The 18,423-nt window shown below is 42.0% G+C and overlaps 1 protein-coding gene across 3 annotated transcripts in view; it reads right to left on the reverse strand.

Annotated features, from left to right (window-relative positions):
• The window catches only part of LOC137429117 (uncharacterized), a 232,344-nt gene that overhangs the window by 131,027 nt on the left and 82,894 nt on the right, over positions 1-18,423 (reverse strand). For all 3 annotated transcript variants that reach the window (XM_078779541.1, XM_078779542.1, XM_078779543.1), the window contains 2 exons: positions 13,295-13,369; positions 677-750 (listed from right to left, as the gene is read on the reverse strand). In XM_078779541.1, the coding sequence (XP_078635667.1) occupies positions 677-750; positions 13,295-13,369 (149 nt within the window). The remainder of the gene's footprint in view (positions 1-676; positions 751-13,294; positions 13,370-18,423) is intronic.

Consider the following 18,423-nt stretch of genomic DNA (forward strand, 5'->3'; position numbering starts at 1 on the left):
GGGACTTTATTAGGGAATTAACCTGTCCTTTAGAGTAGGGACCTTATTGGGGAATTAACCTGTCCATTAGGGTGGGGACTTTATTAGGGAATTAGGCTGTCCATTAGGGTGGGGACTTTATTAGGGAATTAGGCTGTCCATTAGGGTAGGGACTTTATTAGGGAATTAACCTGTCCTTTAGGATGGGGACCGTATTAGGGAATTAACCTGTCGGTTAGGATGGGGCCTTTATTTGGGAATTAGGCTGTCCTTTAGGGTAGGGACTTTATTAGGGAATTAACCTGTCCTTTAGGATGGGGACCGTATTAGGGAATTAACCTGTCGGTTAGGGTGGGGACTTTATTAGGGAATTAGGCTGTCCTTTAGGGTGGGGACTTTATTCCTTTCTGAAGCAAAAAAGTGCATCACCAGATATATCAGTAAATGTGACAATATGTGCAATTTGTGAGATCACCTTGACCTTTTACTTCAAAAAAATTACAAAGTGTGGCGACAGAACCCTTTGAATGATGCTTGTATATGGTCACACCAACCACTAGGCCATGCAAATCGGTATAGGAAGGTCCCCCTAACTCCCACTCCCCCCTCCTCTAAAATATACATTTTGGGATGAATGAAACATGTGACCTCCCAATTTACCAATTTGAAAGATGATCACACTGTATTTCGTGCTCACCTCCGCATCTAGCAGTCAGATGTCCGGTATTTCCATGTAAGATGCAGTCCAATGTGCTGCCATTAGTGGTCATCCTTCAAGTGGGAAAACAGTCGGGTTTCCAGTAGTACAGTTAGTACAGTTCACAGACACTCACATCTGCATGCCAATTTTACTGTACTCCCCACCATTCCTAATCTGCATAAATAATTAATTTCACTACACCTCATTAAATCCCCATCAAATCTGGGAGAAATGGAGAAGTTTGCACAAGAGGAGTGGGCCAAACTGCCAGTGGAGAGGTGTCGGAAGCTCATTCGTGGCTATCGGAAGCGCTTGACTGCGGTTATTTTGTCCAAAGTCTGTGCTACCGAATATTAAGTCTTCAGTGTTAATAATTTTGTCAATGCCATTTCTTTTTATTGTCTGATTTAAAATAATATATCCAATTCTGAATCAAAAACAAAGGTTCTGTAATATTAACAGTGAAGTAAAGAATTGTGGAGACCAAATACTTTTGTCAATTTCAACTTATTCTTCGAGAAAATTGTGAGTTGTTTGAAAAAAGTGCAAGGGTGCCAATATTTTTGTCCACGACTGTGCATAATATATATATAATGTGTGTACATAATATATATGCAAACATATTATACATATTATATAATATACACAAATATTATACATATTATGTACACACATATTATACATACACAAACAAATATTGTACACCGCTCCTTTCCTATATGGAAAGGCGGGCAAGGGAAAGGAGAAGAAATGCGGGCAAGGGGGTTAACAAGGAGAGATGCAGAAAATAGGGCAAAATGGAGACGATTGTCATGGGGACCGCAAGGCTAACCCCCGCTCCAGCAGGGAAAATGGCCTTAAAATGCCTGTTGTTGTTTGTTGCTCCTTTCCTAAATCATCTCCAGGGGCTGCATGACGTCATTGCCGGGCACCGAAGGGGGCCCGGCAATGACTCGCTGAAAGGGAGAACTCAGTTTTCACTCCGGTTGTTTGCTTGTTTTCTTGTTACTTGTAAAATCGAAGATTTTTCAAGTATATTGTGTTATTTGGTGTGTTATTTCGTCTGCTTGTTACTTGGCAATTTTTATTTTTTTTTAACAAGTATGTTGATCACTCCAATTTGTGTGTGTTTGTGTGTTTTTTTGTCTGTCCGCTCACTTATACTTGCCTACAGGTCAAACTATTAAACCGATCTTCACGAAACCAAATGGTAGAGTTCGTGATCCGACAAAATCCTATATATATTTCAGTTCAAAAGGTCAAAAGGTCAAAATAGGCCAAAGGTCAACCACTTATCTCCAATTACTAAAATCCTCAATTTTCATCCGATTGACTTGAAATTTGAATAGGATTTACATATCAGCGAACTGAATTCAACCAACATTTATTTTTTAGATCAAAATAGGCCAAAAGGTCAACATATGCCCAAGGTCAACCACTTTTTTCAAATTTCTAACATCTCAATTTTCATCCAACTGACTTGAAATCTGAATAGGATTTGCATATCAGCTTTTACTGAAAACAACCCCCAACTATTTTTGAAGTCAACATAGGCCAAAAAAAGGTCAACATAGGCCAAATTTCTGAAATCCTCAATTTTCATCCAATTAACTTAACATTTGAAGACTATTTGCATATCTAGTCACTGAATTCAACCCCCAACTATTTTTGAGGTCAGTATAGGCCAAAAGGTCAACATAGGCCAGATTTCTAAAATCCTCAATTTTCACCTGAATTGAAATTTTAAGAGGATTTGCATACCAGGTCACTGAATTCAACCACCAATTATTTTTGAGGTCATCATATGCCAAAAACTTATTTTAGGGATTTCGCAAGTATCGTGCTATGCACGAAATATTTCTTGTTTGTTTGTTTGTTTGTCCAGGAGATATCTCAGCCATCCTTTCAGCTAGGAAGCTGAACTTTGGGCACAATAGTGAACAAGTGCTTTGGCAAAAACAGTATTTTTTTGTTTTTTGAGTAATAAATCAATTAATAAAATTATGTAATTATTATCGATTAATTAAGCACTTATATATTTACTTTCTCATCTGAGCAATATCTCACGCACCTTTTGAGTTAGGAAGCTGATATGTGGACACAATAATGACCAAGTGATTTGGCTGTAAAGGGTATTTTTTAGTTTATTGATTTATCAATTGATCGATAAATTATTTAATAATTTGATGAATGACCTGATTGATTCATTTTTTTAAAGTTATAGATTCGAATGAAACGGTGGTGGTTTAGATATTCTATTAGCCAATTGATTAATAATTTAATTATTTTATGATTATTATTTATATTTTTTCGTTATTAATTTGCGTAATTTTTTTTTTTCTGTATACAAGATCGAGGCTCGTGAAAGACCTAACATTAATCAAACAAAAAGTCAAACCGATACATAAAACACAAAATAAGGGGAGCAGTAAACAAGATGGGGAGAGAGGGGGAAGGACACAAACACAACATTTGAGAGTAGGGACATCAAGAGAACTGTGAGAGGGAGAGGGCTTGGGGGGAGGGGTGGGAGAGGTATAAAACATATGGACACTGCAAGGACTTCCAGGAAAGAAGTTGGAATTTCAAAAAAGTGTATCTGGGGTGAATTAGCGGGGGTAGAAAAGATCAAGGTTTTGGATGGGAGAAAAGAGGAATGAAAGAGTGAAGGTGAGCAGAGAGTGTAGATTTTGGCAGTTTAACCATAAGAGGGTTGCTGGCAGATCTTGTGCGACCTGAAGGAATATTGGGGGGACAGAGCACAGAGAGAGCTGGGGGAGCAAGGCCGGAGAGGAGTCGGTAGAAGACAGAAAGACCACCAACATGCCTGCGGTGAGTACGTGAAAGGCCCTCGGAGTTAGCTTCATCGCAGGAGATTCCAATGATTCTGAAAGCTTTGGTTTCAACAGCGTGAAGCCGAGCTAGGTGTGAGGCAGGAGCACTGGCCCAGAGGGGGTAGCAGTATTCCATTGAGCTGCGGATGAAAGCCTTGTATGTGGTGAGGAGCTCAGGTGTTCCAAGGAAGGACTTCGCACGACGGAGGATGCCCAGTCGGCAACTGGCTTTGGAGGCCAGCTTGGAAATGTGGTTTTCCCAAGAAAGATCATGGCAGATAGTGAGACCCAAAAGCTTGAGCGACAGAACTTCTTGAAGAGGATTGTTGAGAAAGTGGATGGGAGGGTTTTCCAGTCGGTCTTTTTGAAGAGACATAGTGCGAGTGTGAGATTTGTCAGGATTGAAAGACATGTTCCACTTGTTTGACCAGTCTGTGATTTTGTCCAGGTCTGCAGAGAGTGAGGAGGCTGCAGACTGCCGATCTGAGAGATGAGGAATGGAGCGGCAGAGAGTGGAGTCATCAGCAAAGAGATAGAGAGAATTTTCCAGAGAGTCGGAGAGATCATTGATGAAGACCAGAAAAAGTGCAGGGCCCAGAACACCACCTTGGGGATCTCCAGCCAGAACAGGAAGGGGGAGATGAGAGAAATCCATTCAGGGCCCACGTTGACTACGACTAGAGAGGAACTTTCAAAAAGTTACAGCTTCAGATGAAACACTGCTGGTTGAGGTATACTATTAGCCAATTGATTTAAAAAAGGATTTTACGATTATTGTTTATTGATTTGAATTATGTAATGAATCGATCAATTATATTGTACACCTCTCCTTCCCATACCGCCTCTATTTGCTGCATGGCGGTATCGCCGGGTGCCTGAGGCGATACCGCGCTGGAGGATATTATTTTATTTATTTGGCATGGGGGCGGTGTACTTTAAATGTATCTGCACTTGATATTTTATGATTTCAAAGGATAAATTAAGTTCTGAACCAAAAACAAAGGTTCTGTTATATTAACAGTGAAATAAAGAATTGTGGAGACCAAATAATTTTGTCAATTTCAACTCATTTTTTAGAAAATTGTGAGTTATTTGAAATAAGTGCAAGGGCGCCAATATTTTTGGCCACGACTGTACATACATATACATATACACGCATATTATATATATTATGTATACACATATTATACATATTATATACACACATATACATATGTGCACACATATTATACATAATATACACACACATATTCTACATATTACATACACACATGTTATATGCACACATATTGTTATGTGATCATACACGTGTTATATACACACATATTATATGCACATATATTACACATTATATACACAACTATTATACATATTCTACATATTATATAACACACATATTACACATATTATCTACACACATATTATATCCACACATATTATATGCACACATATAATACATATTATGTGCACAGATATGATACATATTACATACACACGTATACACATTATATACACACATATCATACATATTATGTACACACGTTATTATATACACACATATTATACATATTATGTGTACTCATATTATTCATATTATATACACACATGAAATACACACATACTATAATATTATATACACATATATTACACATATTATATGCAGTACACTCATATCACACATGTCTCCAGGTGGACAGCACAGATAAAGTACACCAAACACAAAAAACGGCAACCACAAAGATTTAGCTTTAAATAGTCTTCTATAAATGTGAAAATCAGCGAAATGTGGAAACAACTGAGGGCAGACAAAATGTCGACTTTACATTTGCAATGAAACAGTTCGACATGGCGGACGTTTGATTTGAGTTCCAAACACGACGTTTGATTTATTTGTTATTTTAATAAGTATATTTTTGTCGGTATATTAGTATAACTATCTATAAATACAATGAAAGTATATCGCACAAAAATGTTAGTCTGTGGCGGACACGAAAGCACTGACGTGGTGACATCACCCCGCACACCAAGTGGGGGTGGGCCACGCCGGGGAGAGAGGCGTGGCCTCAGGATATACACGGGGCGCGCAGCCCCGAGCAGCTCGGTGCTGCTGCTGCAGTTTGAGTGCTTTGAATAAAGACTCTTTTGTATGAACCGCGTTGTCCGCTTGCTCCTTTCGTAAGCCTTAGCGCGCGCAGCATCGCGCTTCAAGTCAATAAAAAAATGGGTATGTAAAAACAAATGGGAGCTCTGTCTACTGTAACACCATGGGCTTGCAAAAGCATCCTGAATAGCATTCACCAAGTGGTAGTTAATCATATTCAAAAAGGGTGTTATAACAGACCTAAACATCCCCGGCCTTGTGACTAATTAATTAAGAACCCTCGCCAAGCGGCTTAAGCACTCCATCAAGAACTCCAATGAAATGGGTGATAAGGAACGGCTGGCTTGGCAAGAGATAGCAAGCCGATTGCTTCTGGTTGAAATAGTCGAGGAATTTTAAAAACAGATCGCAGGTACAGAGGTGTGACACCCTGTCCCATGGAAGTATGAATTAAGTTAAAATTATGAAGTTAAATTAAAAAAAATAACCCCAGAAGAAGAATGACAGTCTCGCTTAAATAAATGCATATATACACTTGGTAATACAAATCGCTAGATACGGTAAAGTTTTTCAGATTTCACTCCAGATTTGGACATTTATTTAGTCTACAGCATCCAATGCTCATATCCAGAATCCAGGTTTTTTCTTATGAGCACCATATTAATCATCTTCAAAACGGGTATTATAACACACCCAAACACCCAGTTTTCATTATTGCAATCTGTTGGAGGTCCAGTTGTATGCATACAGTTTGGAGCAGCTAGGTTTCATAGTTTTGGAGTTCTAGAGGAGACACACAGACGGAGAGACGGACAGACGGACACTACCTTTTATTATTATAGATAATATATTCACATATATTCTACATATTACATACACACTTATTACACACATTATATACACACATATCGATATGTTATCATACACATGTTATGGACAAACATATTATATGCACACACATTACACATTATATACACACCTCTTATACATATTATATACACACATTATATTATATACACACATATTAATATATACACACACATTATATACACACATATTATACATATTATGTACACACATATTATATACACACATATTATAATATATACACACATATTACACATATTATACACACGCGTATTCCACATATTATATACACGCATATTATAAAAATTAAAAACATATTATAAATATTATAAAGACAATATAAATATTATAGACACATATTATATACACATATTATACATAAAAGTGTGACTCGGCACGCTACACGCGCCTCACCACACGTTGTTTCAGAGGGGTAGGCATCTTTGACCATGTCTGCTTTCTCAAGGAGTGAGGGATGGCAGGAATGGTGGGTGGGGGTAGTGGTGGTGATTGTGGATTAGGGATCGTGGGGGGAAGTGGAGGAATGGTGGAGGGGGTATGGGGTGGATGGAGATTGGGGGGCGGGGAGTGGTGGGAGAGAGTGGCCAAAATTGGGTCTTCAGGGACTTTTGGGTCTTTGGGGTATTTTGGGTCTTCAGCATCAATGGGGTCTTTTGGGCCTTCAGGGTATTTAAGGGTCTTCAGGGTATTTTGGGGAATTTTGGGCCTTTAACGTCTTCTGTGTCTTTAAGGGTATTTGGGGTCTTCAGGGTCTTTGGGATCTTCTGGGCCTTTAAGAGTATTTTGGGTCTTTGGGGTGTTTTGGGTTTTTGGGATCTTCAGAGTATTTTTGTTCCTCTGGGTCTTTAAGGGTCTTTCAGGGTATTTGGGGTATTTTGGTTCTTTGGTGTATTTAATGGAATTTTGGGTCTTCAGGGTGTTTTGGGTCTTCAGGGTGTTTTGGGTCTTTGGGGTATTTAAGGGTCTTCAGGGTGTTTTGGGTCTTCAGGGTGTTTTGGGTCTTCAGGGTGTTTTGGGTCTTCAGGGTGTTTTGGGTCTTCAGGGTGTTTTGGGTCTTCAGGGTGTTTTGAGTCTTCAGGGTGGTTTGGGTCTTCGGGGTGGATTGGGTCTTCGGGGTGGTTTGGGTCTTCGGGGTGGTTTGGGTGTTTTGGGTCTTTACGGGTATCCAGGGTCTTTAAGGACCTCTTTTGGGTATTCGTGGTATTTTGGGTGTTTGCCGTCTTCACAAGTATTTTGGGTTTGCAGGGGTCTCGGTGGTCTTAAGGGTATTGCGGGAGGGACTTAAAGGGTCATCAAAGGTCTGAGGGGTCTCAGCAGTCTAAAGGGTCAAAAGGTATATTCCAACAGTACGTATGCGTATACGTAATTAAGAGTTACCTCCTCCACCTCTTTCTCATCTTACCTCCCCTCCCCTGTCCTGTATCCGATTCTCCCCCTTCCTCTTCTTTAATGGTATGGACCTCAAACATCCGGGGCCTTCGCTCAAACCTGATTGATCTCTCCATTCAGGTTGCTTCTGACAAACCAGACTTAATCTGCTTAACAGAAACTTTCCTCCTTCAAGATGTCTCTGATCCCATAATATCTCTCCCTGGTTACTCTCTACTCCTGTATGATAGACCTGAGCCTCGTCCTGGTGGTGGGGTTGCTATCTTTATCAAAAACTCTCTTCCTCACTCTCCCTACACTGCCTGCTCTCCACCACACCCCCAGGAGCACCTCTGGCAACGGCTTCCCCTTCGCCTCCACCTTTTGTTCATATGTGTGTTGTACCGTCCACAAATCAGTGATGACTCCGTCAACATTTCACTGTCTCAGCCATTCCATGTCAAATCATCAAAGAATCTGCCGTCATCTCTCAGATTTTTGTAAAACTTTGGGAACCAATTGGGACCCATGAAAAACGGCAAGAACTCAAATGTTTTTGCTAACAGCCTCTTAATTAGTGAGATACAGACTAACGAACTTTGGACTAATTAGCGCGACGTCGCGAATTCAAATGGCCATATCTCTAAAAGTATAACACCTAGAGAGCTGGTTTTGGTGTCATTTTAAAGGTATTTTCATGCCCTATGAATTTGTCTGGGCAACATTTTCCTACCTCCAACCACAAAAAAGTTATCACAAAATATAAACTTCAATTGTGAATCCCCAAAAAATGTATCCTTCAAATTTCCTCAAATTCATCCCAGAGGTACCTTATGATGTCAAGAAGCTTCCACATAAATTTTGTGATGGGCACTCCAATAGTTTCTGAGATATGAGCAATAATGTACATGTACGTATGGCATATAGGTTCGAAAATCAGCATTTGTAATGTATTATACAATCAATAAGTGAGTTCAAGTACACAGTGTTCACTAACCTGACTTAGGTTCACTAACCAGTGTCACCGATTTTCTTGGTTTTGGATTTCACATATTTATCTGCAGCAAGTCTCTTTTTTGGAATAGGTGATTCTCCAATCAATCCCAAAGACTCATTCAGTGTATTCAGTTCCATTTCAGGAGAATGAAATTCAAACTCCCCTGAACTGCCTGGTATTGGTGATTCACCTCCACCATCATTGTCCTCACTACTGCTAATAGCGCTGCTGGTCACTGGTAATGGTATTTCACTCTGAGTCTCTACCACACCTGGTTGTCTTTTTGCCAGTTTCTTACGACACTGGGTACAGATTTTCTGTGCACTTTGCAGTTTGAGGCTTGGATGAGCGGCTATGGCTTTTTGGCTAGCAGCTCTCAAGCCAGACGACTTTGGTTTTTCATGAGCTCCAAAGGGATTGCAGCAGGATTTCTGCTTCAAGATGAACTTTTCCTTGGCAGTCGTCATTTTTCTGCAGCTCCTTCAGAAGTGAACTGCCAATTTCTGTTGGTGGCAGGCCTAAGCATTACACTAAGCCAACTTGGACTTTCCCTGGGGATCTTAGACTGTGAAAGTTGCATCACCTCGACTTACCCACATGGGAAATCCCAGTTGGAATTCCCCAGATGAGAATTCCCCTCAGGCCCAGTTGAAAATGAAAGTATATGATACTTCAAAGCAATTGATGGTTGTTCCCTGTGTTCCCTGTCATGGCTAGGTTAGAATGATTGTATAATACATTACAAATGCTGATTTTCGAACCTATATGCCATACGTACATGTACATTATTGCTCATATCTCAGAAACTATTGGAGTGCCCATCACAAAACTTATGTGGAAGCTTCTTGACATCATAAGGTACATCTGGGATGAATTTGAGGAAATTTGAAGGATACATTTTTTTTGGATTCACGATTGAAGTTTATATTTTGTGATAACTTTTTTGTGATTGGAGGTAGGAAAATGTTGCCCAGACAAATTTATAGGGCATGAAAATACCTTTAAAATGACACCAAAACCAGCTCTCTAGGTGTTATACTTTTAGAGATATGGCCATTTGAATTCGCGACATCGCGCTAATTAGTCCAAAGTTCGTTAACCTGTATCTCACTAATTAATAGGCTGTTAGCAAAAATATTTGAGTTCTAGCTGTTTTTCATGGGTCCCAATTGGTTCCCAAAGTTTTACAAAAATCTGAGAGATGACGCCAGATTCTTTGATGATTTGACATGGAATGACCCGTCTGATAACATGGACCAACTTCTATCCACTCATCCCAACTCACTCTTCCTCATATGTGGCGACTTCAAGTGTGATAATGCCAGCTGGCTGGGTGTGGGTACCTCTCACACCAGCCATGGCACCTCAACAAAGGACTTCTGCGACAAACTGGGACTGACAGAATCTGTCAATTTCCCAACCCGGATCTCAATAAACGGAGCATCTTCTCTTCTAGATTTGGTTATGACAAACTTCCCTGCAAATGTCTGCTGCTCTTCTTCTGCTCCAATCGGCTCATCTGATCATGTGCTTGTTAAAGTGGACATCTCTTTGACCATTCTCAGAGAGCCTCCTCAGCGTCGACGAGTCTGGCATTTCACTCAGGCCAACTGGCACGGTCTTCAAGCAGCCATCAATCATTTGGACTGGTCTCCCATCTCTACCGCTTTTGACATCAACTCATCCTAGGAATTCTTCCAAAGTAAATTGCTCTCTCTCATGCACAGATTTATCCCATCTCGTCTTCAGTTGTCATACCCTTCCCGTCATACCCTTCCTCCCGTCCATGGTACACGGAATCTTGTGGTGAGGCTGTTGCCCAGAAGCAACTTGCCTTCGTCTCTTGGAAATCAAATCTAACGGAAGGAAATCTCATTTCCTTTCACAAAGCCCGAAACAAGTGTGTCCACCCTCAGGAGAGCCAGGAAACAATATCTCTCCCTTCTCAAGACCGAACTCTCTTATCTGTCTCCCTCTTCCAAATCCTGGTGGCGTCTGGTCAAATCTGTTTCTGGTGTTTGTTCCCCCTCCATCCCCTCCCTCACCTCAAACGGCTACACGGCTGACTCCACACGTGAAAAAGCTGAATGCCTCAACTCTGTGTTTGCCTCTAAATCTTGTGTCCCAAACCCATTCCTCTCTGTATCCACCATACCCAGCTGCTCATGGACTCTGTGTCCTTTCCTCCTGACAAGGTGGAAAAGTTTCTGTCAACCCTCGACTCTGATTCTGCAACTGGACCTGACGGCATCAGCCCACGGGTCCTAAAATCCTGTTCTTCCGCTCTTTCACTCCCTCTCTCTGTTCTCTTCACCCTCTCTTTTGCTCAAGGTCATCTGCCATCTGCTTGGAAATCAGCCAACATCACCGCTTTGCACAAAAAAGGTGCAAAAACAGATCCTAGCAACTACAGACCAATCAGCCTTCTCCCAATTATCAGCAAAGTCATGGAATCCATCATTGCTTCGGATATGAAATCTTTCCTCTTCTCCAATGGCTTGATCTCTGATTATTATCAATTTGGTTTCAGACCTGGTCACTCTACTCTGGACATGCTGCTTCTGCTTTCTCAACAATGGATGGAGGTCCTCAATGCCAAACAGGAAATTAGAGCTGTCTCCCTTGACATATCATGTGCCTTCGATACGGTCTGGCACCCTGCTCTGCTCACCAAACTCTCCTCCTTTGGTATCCATGGAAATCTCAACACATGGCTGGCAGACTTCCTCTCTAGTCGTAGTCAACGTGTGGCCCTGAATGGGTTTCTCTCATCTCCTCTTCCTGTTCAGGCTGGAGTTCCCCAAGGCAGTGTTCTGGGCCCTGTGCTTTTTCTGGTCTTCATCAATGATCTCTCTGACTCCCTTGAAAATCCTCTCTATCTCTTTGCTGATGACTCTACTCTCTGTCGCTCCATTCCTCATCCCTCAGATCGGCAGTCTGCAGCCTCCTCACTCTCTGCAGACCTGGACAAAATCACAGACTGGGCAAACAAGTGGAACATGTCTTTCAATCCTGACAAATCTCACACTCTTACGATGTCTCTCCGAAAAGACCGACTGGACAACCCTCCCATCCACTTTCTGAATAATCCTCTACAAGAAGTTCTGTCACTCAAGCTTTTGGGTCTCACTATCTGCCATGATCTTTCCTGGGAAAACCACATTTCAAATCTGGCCTCCAAAGCCAGTCGCCGACTGGGCATCCTCCGTCGTGCGAAGTCCTTCCTTGGCACACCTAAGCTCCTCACCACATACAAGGCTTTCATCCACAGCTCAATGGAATACTGCTCTTCCCTCTGGGCTGGTGCTCCTGCCTCACACCCAGCTCGTCTTCACGCTGTTGAAACCAAAGCGTTCAGAATCATTGGAATCTCCCGCGATGAAGCTAACTCCAAGGGCCTTTCACTTCACTCACTCACCGCAGGCAGGTTGGTGGTCTTTCCGTCTTCTACCGGCTCCTCTCCGGCCTTGCCCCCCCCCGCCCCCCAGCTCTCTCTGGGCTCTGTCCCCCAAATATTCCTACAGGTCGCACAAGATCTGCCTGCAACCCTCTTATGGTTAAACTGCCAAAATCAAAACTATCTGCTCACCTTCACTCCTCTTTTCTCCCGCCTCTGGAACAAACTCCCTCACTCTCTTCAATCCCTCTGCTCCCTCCAGGTCTTTAAAACAGCTGTTCACCACCATCTCTTGTCTTCCCCAATCCAAAACCTTGATCTTTTCTATGCCAGTTAATTCACCCCAGATCCACTTTTTTGAAACACCGACTTCTTTCCTTGAAGAACTAGCAGTGTCCATTTGTTTTTACCTCTTCCCCCCCCCCCCCCCCTCAACTCCTCCTCCTGCCCCCCAAGCCCTCCACCCTCCCACAGATCTCCCGATGTCCCTGTTCTCTCCTTTGTACTTGTGTGCTTCCATCTCTCTCTCCATCTTGTCTCCCGCTCCCTTTATTATATGTATATGTCCGTTTGTTTTTTTGTGATTAATGCTAGCTCTTACAGGAGCCTCGATCTTGTATACAAAAAAAGAAAATAAAATAATAAATAAAAAGAGTCCATGGACTGTTTTTTGGGGTGTTAATTTTATTTGAAGAAGAAGAAGACGTATTGGCCACAAATAAACATACAAACATACAAACATCACCTTGTACGTTTGCTCTATTATAATAGGATATACATCATTCATTGATATAGATATCATTGACATGTGATAATACACATATTGTATGTGACATATTGAAACAATGTGACATACACACATATTGATATGTGATCATAAAAGTTTCCTGTGAATAACCAGTGAGAGGTGTGTGAGGTTAGCTTGGTTAACAAAGCAGTTCAAGGTTAGTGGTGATAACCAGTGAGAGGTGTGTGAGGTTAGCTTGGTTAACAATTTTGTGCATTTTATCCCCATCAGAGCACACTCTACCTGTAGAGTTGAGACATTCGCAGTAAATCCATTTCAAGTGACTGCAGAGCCAAATACATCTTGTTCTTCATGTCGCTGAAAAAGACAGCCAATAAAATACACACCTCATGTTACACACACACACACACACACACACACACACACACACACACACACACACACACGCACGCACGCACACACACACACACACACACACACACACACACACACACACACACACGCACGCACGCACGCGCACGCACACACACACACACACGCACGCACACACACACACACACACACGCACGCACGCACGCACGCACGCACGCACGCACGCACGCACACACACACACACACACACACACACACACACACACACACACACACGAATTACCAGGAGTAAAGATATGACGTGGGATCTTCCAAGGAGATAGGCTTTCCTGTCTCCTTGTTGATATGTAAATTTCTAGAAATGTGACACATCCACTGTACATGGGTGATTTAGAACTCTCTGCATCGAACGACGAAAAATTGGCAGAACAACTGAAATTAGTGAAACTGTTCTCTGACGACATCCAAAGCAAAGTGCACATTTGTGCAAGGTAGATCAACAAACATAGGGGCAATACCCCTGGCACTCACCTGGTAGAATAAACAGTATACTGCACTGAATAAAGGTATTTTAAACCAATTTCAATGCTTGCGAGAAGACAGGGACGCATGTACAATCATACTAACATAATCATAAGACTTTAAACAAACAAACAAAAAAAAATACCTTTATTGGGGGGCAACCCCCCTCCCACCTCGTGTACCTCCACAGACCCCAATTTTTACAATACTTTCTGTGAGTTAGGGATGCTTTTCAGTCAGGTTTGTTAGGGATTCAATTTTTTTTTTTTTAAACTTTGGTAAACCACGGGTGATGAAGGTCGTGCTCAAGTCTCATAAGAATTGCATGTGTAGATTCTGAGAAGAAAGCAAATACCTATTTTGGGGAACAACCCCCCACCCCCCCCCCCCCCCCCATAGATCCCCAAAGGGGAAGATTTTTTTTAATGCCGTGAACAAACTTTGGTACAGCGCAGGTGATGAAGGTTGTGGTCAAGTTTCATCGAAATAGTTTGTGTAGTTTCAGAGGAAAAAGCAAATTCCTATTTTTGGGGGTCAAACCTGGATCCACTTTGACCCCCGGTAAACCCCCTTAGACCACGATTTTTTTTAATGCCGTGAACAAACTTTAGTCACATCACAACAAATATCATTTGTGCCAAATTTGGTCGCAATCCCATCAGCGGTTTTGGAGAAGTTTCAAGTTTTTACGCACGGACGACGCGCCATCACATAAGCCTCTCCTGAACTTCGTTCCAGGTGAGCTAAAAATGGACAACAAGAAAAATCGACCTAGATACAATAGCAGATACAACTGTAGGACTAGCAGAGTATGTGAAATGCTCAACAGACTATCGGATGCAATTTGTAAACAAACATGAACACAACAAACCTGAAAAAGCATCCCTAGCTCACGTCGCAAAAAACCTCTAAACACAGGTGCGAATAGAGGATGCCACACACGAAAACGAAAAGCCAACAAATACAGCCCCGATGATTGAAAAAAACAAAACAATGAAATACAAGTCGAAATAACAACAGATATTCTTGGGGAAAATGCCAGAGGCATAGAAAAAATCCCCTTTATATGGTACTCTCAAAAGTACCCGGCGTTGCCGGGTAACAACGAGTCGCTTCCTGACAGGAATATGAAGAGAGGGGAGGAGGAGAAGAGGGAGGGAGAGGGGGGAGGAGAGGATGGAGGGTGAGAAAGGAAGGGGAGGGTGAGGAGAGAGAGGGGGGCAGGGTGGAAGGGAGGGGAGCGTTAGCATATCGCACAAAAATGTTAGTCAATACAAAAATGGGTACGTAAAAACAAAAAGGGAGCTCTGTCTACTGTAATGCCATGGCTTGCAAAAGCAAAAAATAGTTGGTTTTGCTATTTAGTGACTCAATGTGCAAATACTGTTAAATTTTCAAGTCAATCGGATTAAAAATGATGCTTTTTCAGATGAAAATTGATGATTTTGAAAATTTGAAAAAGTGTTTGACCTTTGGCCTATGTTGACCTTTTGGCCTAACCTGATCTCAAAAATAGTTGGTGGTTGGTTTCACTAAACTGATATGAAAATCCTATTGAAATTTCAAGTCAATCGGATGAAAATTGAGGATTTAAAAATTTGAAAAAGTGTTTGACCTTTGGCCTATGTTTACCTTTTGGCCTATGTTGATCTCACAAATAGTTGGTGGTTGACTTCAGTTAGCCGATATGTAAATCCTATTGAAATTTCAAGAACTCCGCTGCCCGTCTACTCACCCATTCCCGGACCCGTGACCACATCACCCCCGTCCTTTATAAGCTTCACTGGCTCCCCATCCCCCAGAGAATCCAGTACAAAATCCTCCTCTTGACCTACAAAGCCCTCCATAACCCGGCCCCATCCTACCTGACTGACCTCCTCTCCAGACACACTCCCACCCGCAACCTCCGCTCTGCTGGCGCCAACCTCCTGTCCCCCCCCCATCCGGACCAAATTCAAATCCTGGGGGGACAGGGCCTTCTCCATCGCTGCTCCCACCCTCTGGAACTCACTACCTCACACCATCAGAGACTCCTCCTCACTCACCACATTCAAAACATCACTCAAGACCCACCTGTTCAACACTGCATTCAACATTTAACCCACAGCATTTAACCCTTGACTATCTCTCCTCATTCTCCTTCCTTTTGCTTTGATTATTTACCTATTAATTTTTGCCTTTTTGCACTTGTTTTTTGTACTCTGTCAAAGCGTCTTTGGGCTTCTTGAAAAGCGCTATATAAAATAAATGTATTATTATTATTATTATTAAGTCAATCGGGTGAAAATTGAGGATTTTAGAAATTTGAAGAAAGAGGTTGACCTTTGGCCTATGTTGACCTTTTGACCTAAAAATATAAAAGATTTTGTCGGACCACGAACTCTACCATTTGGTGAAGTTTCGTGAAGATCGGTTTAAAATTGTGACCTGTAGACAAGTATAAGTGAGCAGACAGATAAATACACACACAAACACACACACACACACACAAACCGGAGTGATCAACATACTTGTCAAAAACTTCTTTTTTTTTGCCAAGTAATAACAAGACGACGTCATACAGAGCACAATACTTTCAAAATCCACTCTTCTCCCCCAAAAAGTTGTCATGGATACATCAAATTGTCCATTTCATTAAGATTAAAATTGATTATATCTACATCTATGGGGTCTAAGGGGTGTAAATGGTTAAACGGGTCAAACGGGTCAAAAGGGGTATAATGGAGTCTCAGGGGTGTAAAAGCTCTAAAGGGGTCCAAAGGGTGTAAAGGAGTGAAGCTGTAGTAAATAAATTAAATCGGGTTTGTAATTAAATTAACTCGGGAGTGCCAAACAGAAATAACGGGCCAAATGACCTTCTCATCACGGTATAAAACCCCCATTCAGGTGTATCGTGGTTAGAAAACTGATGGTAGAAAGTTTCGTTGTGATTAACCTTGGGAGCTAAAAGCAGTAAGGTCACAAACAAACAGCAAAATGTTATGGATTCGTCACTTCCGTCTTTGTGGTTTTCATCCACTGGAAGCATTTTTAGTTCCATGTACTATTATTGTTATAGTTTGAGTGAAATGGAGATAACTGTCTTCAAAAGGAAAAATTTGTGTTTTAAAAGAAAAACGAAATGGATCGGGAGAAACCGGAAGAAGAAGAAGAGGAGGCTGAAGTGGAGCAAGTGAGATCGGGAAAGAAAGGCCGATCTGCTTGGAGGTGTCGAGCAAGTGAGATCGGGAAAGAAAGGCCGATCTGCTTGGAGGTGTCGAGCGGACGCTGGCAAACGTTGGTCACGAGCGAATATTGGTTTCCCCAGGAAAGGGGTGCCTCTGACAGTGTAGTTATCGCTGTGGCAGATAAACCTGTGTGACGGGTTTTGCGGTTGTTTCTGAAAGTGAATCATCGCGGGAGAGCCGTACGCCTCCATTACGGGCCCGTCCGCCATTTCACCTCGCGCCAGCCATTTCACCGCGCACCAGCCGTTAGCTTGGTTCTCGTGTGTGGCGTGGATTTCTATTGGGAATTTGCGGTTCTCCACTTGGGAGCCACTGAATGTTCATACCAGCGTCATTGTCTGGTGAACCGAAGGTGTGAATTCCCAGTTGCCTTTTGGGTGAACCTTTGCCTGACCGACGTCGGCCCGACACCCACCCAGCAGCTCTTCGGCAGCGTTGACGGTCAGCCGTCCTGGGTTCAGGTCTCAGTACGACCTGTTTTCTTGCGATCACCGGAGCGTGGATCGACTTTGGGCCTGGTGCCGTGACAGTGACTTTGGGGGTGTTACATTTCGCTCACGTGGAGTACCGTGAGTTATTGAGTTAAGAAACTGGTGGTACCATCATAGGAATTATATGGTATTTGTTGTGCAATTGAGATTTTATTGTACTTGTGCAAGTTGTTATTGTGTGATATTAATACAATACTTGGTTTTTGGTATCAACTGATTGGTGCGGTTTCACCATTGGTCATTGGCACACATAATAGCACATCTTTCTGCCGTGACTCCTTTCGAGGTACACCGTGACTGGGGTTTGGGGAGGAGCACGTAACAAAAACAACTCACTGTGTTGTGAGGATGTGGTGATCGTTGGAGGTTCACCTGTTGGCAAGTGGTGGTGTCACGTGGGTCCTTTTTTCTACACAATATTTTTTCACCCTCGAGAGCGATGTTATTAGATGAGCAGTAAAATTACCTTTACATTGATGTATAGGTTGTCTTTGTGCTATTTTCAATTTTTGAATAATTAGTGCATTTCAGAGGTCACGTGACTCCTTATTTGCCGAACTTACCGATCATGTTAACATAAGTAAAGAGTTGTTTTTCACATCTGATCAATTTGATGATCGGAGCTCACCATCTTACTAATTATAACAATATCCGGGTCGAAATCTAAAAAAAACATTGGGCTTTTTATAAAGGTTTGTATATGTGGATCGAACTATCATGGCGACAGGTGGCGGCTCAGGTGTTTATAAGGTATGAATTGTGAGTTTTAAAACCCCTATTTAGGTGCATCATGGTAAAA

The sequence above is a fragment of the Myxine glutinosa genome, chromosome 6, assembly GCF_964187855.1.
Source record: "Myxine glutinosa chromosome 6, kmMyxGlut1.1, whole genome shotgun sequence".
In the NCBI taxonomy this organism is placed as follows: Eukaryota; Metazoa; Chordata; class Myxini; order Myxiniformes; family Myxinidae; genus Myxine; species Myxine glutinosa.